Source organism: Netta rufina (genome assembly GCF_964035555.1).
Source record: "Netta rufina genome assembly, chromosome: 11".
In the NCBI taxonomy this organism is placed as follows: Eukaryota; Metazoa; Chordata; class Aves; order Anseriformes; family Anatidae; genus Netta; species Netta rufina.
In genome coordinates, this window is record NC_140134.1 from 22,535,257 (window position 1) to 22,546,098 (window position 10,842).

The 10,842-nt window shown below is 49.3% G+C and overlaps 1 protein-coding gene across 1 annotated transcript; it reads right to left on the reverse strand.

Moving 5' to 3' along the window:
- Positions 1 to 988: 988 nt before the first annotated feature.
- On the reverse strand, positions 989 to 9,840 carry PDIA3 (protein disulfide isomerase family A member 3). The gene is made up of 13 exons (XM_084293172.1): positions 9,657 to 9,840; positions 9,445 to 9,523; positions 8,392 to 8,509; positions 7,643 to 7,750; positions 6,631 to 6,760; positions 6,032 to 6,148; positions 5,443 to 5,568; positions 4,744 to 4,926; positions 4,084 to 4,192; positions 3,063 to 3,191; positions 2,291 to 2,370; positions 1,684 to 1,741; positions 989 to 1,386 (listed from the first exon to the last, which is right to left on the reverse strand). Exons 1-13 carry the CDS (start codon positions 9,818 to 9,820, stop codon positions 1,267 to 1,269), a joined length of 1,521 nt encoding a protein of 506 aa, XP_084149298.1. The 5' UTR covers positions 9,821 to 9,840; the 3' UTR covers positions 989 to 1,266.
- Positions 9,841 to 10,842: the final 1,002 nt, after the last annotated feature.

Genomic DNA, 10,842 nt, shown 5'->3' on the forward strand with positions numbered 1-10,842 from the left:
TGGGGCAGCTTCTAGATCTTTCTCACAGAAACCACCCCTATGGCTCCCTGCTACCAAAACCTTGCCACGTAAACCCACTACACTGGTACGCTGCCTTTTGGAGGCATGGGGGAAGAAACCACAAAGAAAGCACTAGTTCTTACCATGGTAACTGCTGCACCATAGTAGTACCTCATAAGTCTGCTGTTCCTTGTTCTAATCCACACACATCCTGAGAAACTCATATCCAGGGCAACAGCTTATCTTTGTTCACCCACCACAGCACTCCTGACCTTTCCAATCAGCGCCTTCTGGGACAGAGGAAGTTAGGACTGCTTGTACCAAGATGGTCAGTCACAGCCCACACCATCTGACTGGAGAATGGGATTGCATCCCCCTCCTGGTGAGAGGCATTGCTACAGCCTGCTTTCTACCAAAAAAAAGATCTCACAATTAAGTAGTCTTAAGTGTCCCAACCTCACACGAAGTACAGACAACAGATCTTCAACAAGGCTGTGAAAAACACCATCACTGGCTTTACCTGTGTTTGGGTTGAATATGTTGTTACAAGTGCTCCTCCCCTACACTCAGCTAATTTTGCAAAATTTAAAAGCTTACTTTATGCTGCTGATCAAACCTGATGATATGCTGCTGTGTAAGTCCACGTGTCTAGATCCAGCAGTCACATTAAGTACTAGGTACCTCTAAAGTCACCAAAGCAGCATTATTACCTTACCAGGCAACATGCAGACAGCAAAAGCATTTATGAACAAGGTCCCTGAGCCCCAAATCTACACAGCTGCTGCACCTGAAGCACGACCCATTGGGGCAGTTGCTGCTACTATACTCTGGGAGGATTCCATATCTGGACAAACAGTCTAAAAGCTGAGCCTAAAGGCTCACTGAAGTAAACTAGACTCACAGTAGGAAGGTGCTGACTAGAGAGCAGCAGCAGCAGCCTAATGTTGTGTTTGAGAGACCTACATATGACAGAGACACTTTGGTTTAAGGGGGTCATTTTATTGTTTCACTTCTCCAAATGTACAAAAAAAATTAGAAAATAACCCTGCTCCCACCCCCTCCCAAACCACAAAACAAACCAGTCTGGGGAGCCCCACAACAGTGCAGCTAAGAGACGGCAGGAAATTAAACAGAACTAGATACAGCAGCTGGGGCCCCTCAGCCCACATGGTCACTGGCTCTTCACAACCCAGAACTGGCCCCAGTCTGCCCAGTGCTTCCCCAATTCACACAGAGCTCATCCTGACAAGATGGTGAGTGGGTACTTTACAAATCCTCCTTTGCTTTCTTCTTGGATTTCTTGGTTTTATCTTCCTCCTGCAGCACAGGAGTGCTGGTTGCCTCCCGCTTCAAGTAGCTGATGAAGTCACTCACTTCTCTGCCACCCTGCAGGAAGCACAAGACAGTAAGGCAGAGCCTCATCTCCCTGTGGACTTCCCTTTGCTGGGTGTGTGTGGGGGTGGTGTTCAGGTGCCAGGCAGGAGACCAAAGCAACTGTAAGTGAAGCCCTCCCCCGTGAGTCTGCAGCATGCAGCAGAACATTCCCAGCAGGTACCACCAGGTGTGTTCCCAGGGTAACAGAACAGAGTGCCAGGCACAACTCCAGAGAGACTCCTCATTATTTGAGCACTTGGATTCTACTTTACCTTTTTTACAAAGCCCCAGGAGAAGCAAAACACTCACCTCATACTTCTTTGGACTCTGCTTCTTGCCAGCTGGAGCAAAATAAATGGTGGGAAAGCTGGGGAAACAGAATAGATGTCTGAGCTCAGGATGTGCTATTTTCTTCAGGCTCTGTCCTTCCAGACTATCAAGCCAACACTTACTGAGGGAACTCATACCCTGCATTGCTCTGGTTTAGCACAGCAACAGCTTCACCAGCTCTTATGGCAGAAGGTATGACCTCCAAAAGCCTGCTCCCGTCTGCACAGCTGGCTGAGCACAACTAGTTTTGCAAGCTAAACAGTTTTCATGAAAGCAACTCCAGTGTTGTTCTTACACTGCTGAGACCAGAATCATAGATTCAAAAGCAGAGCAAGGGGTTGTGTGAGATGGGCCTTTAAGCATGGCCAGGACACCAGAATCCCAGAGGAGAGTGACAGATACGTGTAGTTTTTTTCCCCACATGACTTCTTCACACTAAGCAAATGCCTAACAGTTGTATGCTAATTGCCCCTGTGCTCCCATCCACCCCAGGAGACACTTTCAGCACTTCTGCAGGGATTGCTGGTCAGAGACAGAAGCCTGAAGTGGTCCACTGATGCAGTGCTACAACGGCAGTAACACCTACCCTCTGACTTCATACGGAGAAGGCACATCGTTGGCTGTAGCATCCATTTTGGCAATGACAATATTGGGGTCTTTACTGAGCTGTTAGTAGAAAGAGCATATTAATAACCAATCCATAGTAGTTAACACCAGGTACTAAGCATCAGCAAAGAGTGATGTCAGATGACAATACACACTGTACACAAAAAGATCAGTAAATTTGTGCGGTTTTCTTCTGCCTCAACAGGGGCACAAAGAATTAAGTCCCTCCTCATTCAGCTGTATGCAGCATACAACTCCCAAAGGCACCTGCTGAATTTGTCTGGTATAACTTCTGGGGAATGCTGACCCCAGAGAAACCACCTACCTTCAATCTTTTAGATGTAGGAAAGGTGCCTGACAATCAAATAGGAAAACACTGGACAGATCTGAGAAAATAGCTGTATTTACTCCACTACTGAAAATATACAGGGCACTGTTATCCTTCACCAGACAAGGGACTATAATCATTCAGAGGGAAAGGACCTAAAAAAGGAACTTTGCCAATTGAGGACAGGGAATCAGGGAATATTTACTTGCCAGAGCAAAAAGAGCAAGCTAAACCTTACAGTGTGGTTGCTACCATGCTCCAGATCCTGCTAATACATTTCTGGCATTCACAGGCAATGTCAAACAAGTCCTCAAGAAGGACTAATTATGCCCTGTTATCATGAAGGATAGGCAGACAGAACCTGCAGGATTGTTTAGCGCTGCAAAGTTCTAGTTTGTTCTTACAACAGAGTCCTAAGACCTACCTTCTCCCCCAGTTCTTTGTATTTGGGCTCCAGATTCTTGCAATGGCCACACCAAGGTGCATAAAACTCTATCAGGACGTCTTTGTCTTCTGCATTAACAATTTCATCAAAGTTCTCAGCAACCACCACCTGACAGAGTTCAATTAGACAAGTTAGTTTTTTTTTTTTTTTTTTTTTTTTTTTTTGTAAGTCAGCAGTGAGGTAACAGGACATACTCCATATGCTACGCCCCAGGAAGCCTGGCTCTCCCACAGCAGGATTCACACCACATCTACACAGCAAGCATCAAAATGACCAAACACACAGCTCTTCACCAAGGTGTAACATCTTTAACTTGCAGGCAAAAGACATAAGATACTGGCACCACCTGCAGGTGAGGTTTGGACCTGGTAACATTGCAGGAGGATGGTAAAGTTGTTTATTTTTAATTCCACTAGTTCCAGGCTGAAAAATGAGCTTAGCCAGACTGGCCAGGGCATCCCTATGCACACATAAAAATAGTGCCTTTCATTCCCTTATAACACCCTAATCATAAAGCCAAACCATGGGAATACTTTCTTTCAGGGGAGAATTTAGTGGGATGAACGTACAGTAGGAATTATACCATTCCCCTAAGCTGATGAGATGAACATGTAGCTCTTTAGGAATGGTGCAGCTCGAAAGCCATGCCATGGGGGAGCACAAATCAAGACAGCAGGCCTTTGCAGAATCCCCGTAGATTGTGATGATCTTACACTTGGAGGACAAATCACTAGTGTGCTCAAGCAGCAGTTACTGTGCTGACAGAACAGTATGGAATCAAAACTGCAAAAGCTGCATCTCCCCCTTACCTCAGAAAATTGCAACATAAAAAGGAGTGAATTATTTTTCCATCTTTTTTCCATCTATCACAGGATAGGCTTCTCAAGATGCCACAACACAGCACTCACAGTACAGGATACTAGCATATGAGTAGAAGCTGCCACTGAAGTGTTCTCCAGCCACTAGTAGGAGCTGCTGCTACCCTTGATACAGCACTCACCTTCACAGGACCATCGTTGCTTTCAGGGACAGGCTCCGATTTCAGATACTTTTTCAAATTTCCATCGAAGTAATCTTGCAGGAATCTCTCCAGAGCCTTTCCATCACGGCTGAAAGCAAAGTGACATTTTACAGCCACCATGACACATACAGGATGAGAGACAAAAACTTTCAAGGCTGAAATAAGCTCCTTCCACCCACGTAACAGATGCTACTTGCATCTGTGAGAGCACCAGTCTGGGGCCAACTTAGAAGACCCAAGAACAAGCACAACAGAAAACACTAGAGTTTTGACAGGAGGCTGGATGCATACCCCATTCAAGGTTTTAGGCCTTCCAACACCCTTAAGTTTCTTCTTTTCTCAATAAAAAAGGTATAACCATTCCCATCCTTACCCTTTAATACATCTTACTTCCAAACCAGACATTAAATAACTTGAATTTAATTCTGTACCTTTGTATACAGAGTTTTTTTGGAAGCTCTCTAGAGGGTAGGAAAGCACACCTGACAGCTAAGGTATTTTGACCCAGCAGTCATTTCTTCCATCAGGAAGATCCAATTTTCCTGTTTCCTCCAAGCTAATGAAGTATGATTTGGTCACAGAACCCTAGACAAAAGTCTATCAACAGAGAGGCAACATTGCTAAGTTCAAAAAACTTACGAGAATTCTTCCTGCATGACATATTTATCTCCTTTAGCTGTTCTGATGGCAACAACAGGAGCCTCACCCACGCTGCTGTCTAGACCAAATTCTGACAGCTCATGGCCAAAGGTTTTCCGGCTAGCAACAGCAAATGACAGTTTGTGGCCAGCATCCAAGAACTTCTTTGCGATCATCATAACTCTGAGGAGAAAACAAAACAAAACAAAACAAAGATGATTGCCTGGAACATTATGCTGTTCCTTTCAAGTTGAGGTACACACTGGACAAGGAATTCAGTAGTGTGAAGTGATACATTCAGCATAGGTAATTCCTACACAAGTGTCGTTGAGAAGCAGAGTAAGCAAGCAAACTTGTGCATTCATCTTTTAACCATCAGCTTGATCACTAAGGTCTAAAGCAGGGGTGAATAAGAAAGACAGAATACCGTATAACCTTACCAAGGAAATTTCAGTTTAAGGTCAAGGGACTAGAGATCCAAAAGCAAATATGGTGAGGTTCCAAGTGATAAATGCCTTTGGTTCTGCAGGCAGCAGCCAGCCTGGTAGTTTTGATTAGAAACCCACCTGGAATTTTTCTGAGAGAAAATAATTCCCATATGAACAGTTTTAAGAAACTCTGTAAATGGAACTCTGGAACAGCACTAACACGGGGACCAAATAAGAGAAGCAGATGAACACCACCCTGGCCACTGCGTACCTGTTACGCCAATAGTTGGAGCCCTTTGCATTCTTCTCATAGTCCACATCATAGTATGCCACCAGCAAGTCCTTCCCCTGGATCAAATCTTTGTTGTCTTCAGTCATGTGTGGACAGATGCCAAAGCTACCAATGAAAAAGAGGTTAGCAGCTTTGATTTCACTGTCCAAAACCTTGTTTTGATACAGTACACTCCTGTTTCACACCCAAGAATGTTCAGTAAGCAGTAAGACCCAAGTAAGAAACACTTTGCCTATTCATGTACCAAGTCAAATCTCTATCTCTAGACACTACATCAGTTAACATATCTGACCTAATTAAGGCCAAATTTGGCATACTTTTCAGGAAGTTTACTGTTTTTTAAATACAAGTATAGTTGCTAGATTATGGAGTAGATGCCAACAACAATGCCAGGATTTCCAGACAGGAGGGAGATATCCCAAAGGACACAGTGCCTGAAAGACAGTTCTTATGGAAACTAAACAGGAAGCCCCAGCAACACCAGGTAGAGAAAAAATGAGTTCTAACAGGTCTGAACCCAGTTCCAAATAGATGCATCTATCATGTTCTGCAGTAAGGAAACACTCACATGTTCTCCTGGATAAATTTCTTGATTTTTCCACTGGTGATTTTATCTTCTGTGTACTTGACGGTGCTGTCCTCAAACTTGTTTGTGAGCCGTGAAGGACGGAACAAGACTATACCCCTGAGGGGAAGCAGATATCATGAATTAGTTCAAAGTGTCCCTAAGCTTCCAAAGGGCAGCAGCTAGAGGAAGCAAAAACCTGATCTCCAGTGACTACTCCCATTCGATGTGCATAGATGCAGCAAGACTGGCTAGTTTCTTGGTGGCACTATTGCATTATAACTACCCGTCAGGCTGTTTTCCATTATTCAGACAGGACATGGCCTTCTACAGTGAGAAACTAACAAGACCATAACAAGCAACGGGGAGGCAAAACACCTCTGCTGAGATATTTCTCACTCAGAGGCAAACACTAACTCTCCACATCCTGCAACCCTCAATTCCAGACATCTAAACTACATGTGTACACACACACAACTGGCATTTGGAAAAGCAACAATACCTTAAACTATGTTCAGAAGCTTAATCCAGTCAAAAACTGGAATCCATGAATTTGTTGCAGATGTCTCAATAACAAGAAATCTTTACATTAAACAACTTACTCTCCATCTTCCTCATACTTCTGCACCAACTGCTCCTCACTGGTGTGTGCAAAACGGTAGTTATCTCTTAAGTTGTTGGCAGCTTTCATGAATTCAGAATAAGCATCACCAGATGCATCTCCAAAGAAGCCTGCAGCAGAAACACAGATGGTGACCCCAAACCAACTCAGCAGCAGTTACTGTGCAGCTCTCATCATTTATCTTTACAATGCATTGAAAGGTGTCTTCTGAATCAAGTCCTTCAATGCATGTCCAGGCCTGTCTTTGACAGCTTCTCCCCCATTTTTAGTGAAACATTCCCTCCCTTCCATCAGCAGGATGTTACTCAAGAATTAGTCATTCATCTAAAAGAAAAATGTCCTCTGAGCACTAAGATTTCCATTTGCAACCACATGAGACACTACTAGTGGTAACAACAGCCTTAAGTTCAGGACTGCTGATCAATACTCATTCCGTTCCACTTGTATGATGACAGCTGATCTAGACAAAGAAAAACTGCTATTGCCACTTGTAAACCATGATCAGCTCATACAATGCTGACAAATACCACCCTAGTGTACTTTCTAGAAAAAGAAAGCTACCTCTTGTCAGTCAGCCAAAAGAGCAACAAGCTTAAAAAAAAAACAAAAAAAAAAACACTATAGTGCCAAGAAGCCTGAAAGACAGTCAAAGAATCAAAAGAAAAAAAAAAAATACTTGGAACAAATTCCCAGAGGTCACCAAGTTCAATCTCTTGCTCAAAGCAGAACCAGCTTCAAGGACAGGTCAGGTTGCTCAGAGCTTTGTCCAACTCAGTTTTGAAGAATTTCCAAGACCAAAAGCTTCAAAACCTTCCTGGGCACACGTTCCAGTACTTTTTCACTCTTGCCATGAAAAACTTTTTTGCTCACATCCAGCTGCTGCTTCCCTTGCTACAGTCTGATAGCGCCTCTCATCCTTTCCCTGTATATTCCCAATAGATTTTCCAGGGCCAGATGTCCACTCATTTCAGCGCTGCACTGATTCTACTCACCCACTACAGAAGCATCTTTATCACCAATGAATTTCTCAAAATCAGCCATAGAATTGAGAGCCACTGAAGCAGGTCCTGCCTGTTTCTTGAGATGACTGACAATTCCATCTTAAAATACAAATGAAATGATTAAAGGGATGAATACAAAGTTCTAAAAGACATTTCTCAAGCTTACTAAAAACAAAAGCTGTTTCTGCAGAATCCACACCCCTGGTGCCACGTAATAAATATGATATCAATTGAAAGATTCATCAGCACTTTCTCTTAAGAATTTCCATACTATCACATTGAAAACTAACATAAGAAAGGCAGAGCTTTTCAGGGCATTGCCCTTACAAAAAGGATTTTTTTTTAATGCTCTCATACCAAGAGCTGCATGGTACGCCTGCTAGGCGTTACAGAAAGCTGTACTGGTAAAAAATTCAGAGACTAATTACCAAATTACACATAACAAGAAGTTATCTGTATGAGGTCTTCCACTCAAGCATGTTCTGCACACCACCCATCAAGGGTACTATGGATGAAAGACAATCTAGAAACCTTCACCTTTAAGAGAGTTTTAAGGGATCCTAAGCATCCAGGACTTTCACAGCACAAAGAGCTCTGGGAGGGGCAATGTGTACATGTAGGTGGGATTCTTCTTTGTATCTCTCAATACATTTAACATCCCTGATACAAGCCTATTCAGTGTGCGCCTGCCTTCCAGCGCTATTTCAGCGAGCGAAATGCTGAGACTAACAAGCTCTTACCCGCTGTCCTGGGCCCATCATAGGTTCCTGCCTCTTCTCCATCTCGAAAAATCTTCAAGGTGGGATATCCACTGACTCCATACTTGTTACAGGTGTTTGAGTTTGCTGTACAGTCAACCTAAAGGAATAGAAATACTGCTGCTGAGTGACCTAGCAACCCGTATACCCAAACAAAAGCAGCTTTACCCACACCATCAGACATAAATTGGAAGTTTGATGGCTAGAAAGCTCTCACATACTTTTAATCAAGGCTGGATTCCTTCCACACAAAATGTAAAGATCTGAAAAGCATCTATGTGACTCACATGTAGAAGATTACAACCCAGGCCTAGCACCCAAGCAAGTGGCCCAATTGGTCCATAAATCATTAACAGGAAGGATGTAACGGGTGTAACAGCACAGATGTAATGGAAGACCCAGAAAAATATTTGAGGAAATACTGGGAAGATTAAATAGCTGTGTGTTTGACATGACCACACGCAAAAAAATCCTAGAAAGAGCAGATTTTTGCAATCAATGACAGGCTTAACAGGAATTGACCATTCTTAGCACATTACCAACCCTAAAGGTTCCTGCCATGCCTGAAGCAAACAGGAGTCCATAGCACTTCCCACAAAGGAACAGGAAAACCCTCATTTATCAAAACCACGCAAGTTTTCTGGCAGAACACTCTTGAACAACGTCCCTTACTTTGTAAGCCACGGGACAACACCGTGACTACACTGCACACTAATTTTTGGACTAGGCGCACGCAGCTCACAGGTTTCTTCCTCCCAGCCTGGGAGGGCCCTCTCTCAGGCACCGGTGCACGCCCATTTCACACTCTGCGGGCCAACGGAATGGGTCCCTGCCCTCACAGGCGTCGGCTTCCAGCCCGCTCCCCAGTGCTCGAGCCCTCAAAGAGGAGCAGCCTGGCAGGGCTCCGAAGAGCCACGGAAGGCCAGGCACGCGCATGGGCGGAGGCTGCCGGAGGGCTGCACCCCCGACGCCTCGACCTGACCGAAGTCTGCCCGGGAGCCTCCCGCAGGTCAGCGCCCCCGGCCGAGCGCCCACCTTGACGAGCGGCACGATGCCCTTCAGCCGGGTCGCCGCCGACTCGTACTCCGGCGCCAGCCGCTTGCAGTGCCCGCACCTGGGAAGACGGAGGGGTTAGGCCCGCCGGGAAGCCCCCGCCCGCCCCGCCCCCGCCCGGGCCCTCCCGCCCCCGCCGGGCGCCCCCCGGGCCCGGCCCGGCCCCGCCGCCCCCCGCCCCCGCCGCCCCTCACCAGGGCGCGAAGAACTCCACGAGCACCAGCCCCGGGCGCTCGGCCAGGCCGCTCTCGAAATCGGCGTCGCTGAGCTCCACCACGTCGGAGGCGCGGCCGGGCCGGGCGGCGAGGGCGAGCAGCAGCAGCAGCAGCGCGGCGGGCGGCGGCCGGGGCGCGGACATGGCGGCGGCCGGGGCTGCGCTCCCTGCTCGGCGGCGGCGGCGGAGGAACAGGCGCCGGGGGCCGCGGACCGGAAGTCCCGCCTCGCCAGCCGGATCTGCCGTGTGGCAGCTCCCGGTTGGGCGCCGTGCCTCGCGTCACGCCAGCCGCGGCCAATGGGCTGCGGCGCGGGGCCGTTGGGGAGCTGCGGCGGCCCCGCCCCGGCCGCGGGGTCTCTGCGGGGGCGGGGTCTCTGCGGGGGCGGGGTCTCTGCGGGGGCGGGTCCGGGGGCGGGGCCTGGGCCGTCCCCGCCCACCCCGGTGCGGCCGCGCGGGGAGAGCCCCCTGGGGCTCGGGGCCCGTCGGGGCCGCGGCGTTGCCCCGGTTCCGCCCCGCCGCCGGAGCCCAGCGCGGCGCCCGCCCCGCCCCGCCCCGCCCCGTCCCGTTCCGCAGCGCCGGTCCCCGCCGCCGCGCCCGGCCCGGAGCCGCCGCACGCAGTCCGGCCGTGCAAGGCGCCGGTGGCGGGTCGGGGCCGCGGCCGCGCCCGGGCAGGGGTGGCGGGCGTGGGGGACTCGGCTCCGTTAACGGCCGCGGGAAGCGCTGCGGCGCCTTCAGAGCCCGGTGCTGCCGCCGAGCAGCCCTGCCGGCGAGCCGAGGGCGGCGCTCCCGCCCGCCGCAGGCTCCCGGCGCGGCCCCGCGCAGACCCCGCGGGAGCGCTCCCGGCCCCCGGCACCGAGGTGCTCGCAGCCGGCCCCGGCCTCTCCCAGCCCCGGGGGCGCCGCGCTGATTTGCGCCGCTCGGCCGCCGGGCGGGAGCGCGGCCCCATCTGCCGGAGCGCCCGTGGAGCTGCCCGGTGCCCCCGCAGCCCTGAGCCGCGGGGGGAGCCGCCTGCCGCCTTACTGCGGGGCCGGCAGGAGGCGCCGCCGCCCTTGTCGCGGGCTCCCTGGTACCGCCGGGCGCCGTGCGGCGGAGGGGGCCGGCGCCGAGCCCAGGAGGAGGTCGAGCCCATTCCGCATCCCCTCGGCCGCACAGAGGGCGAGAGTGGC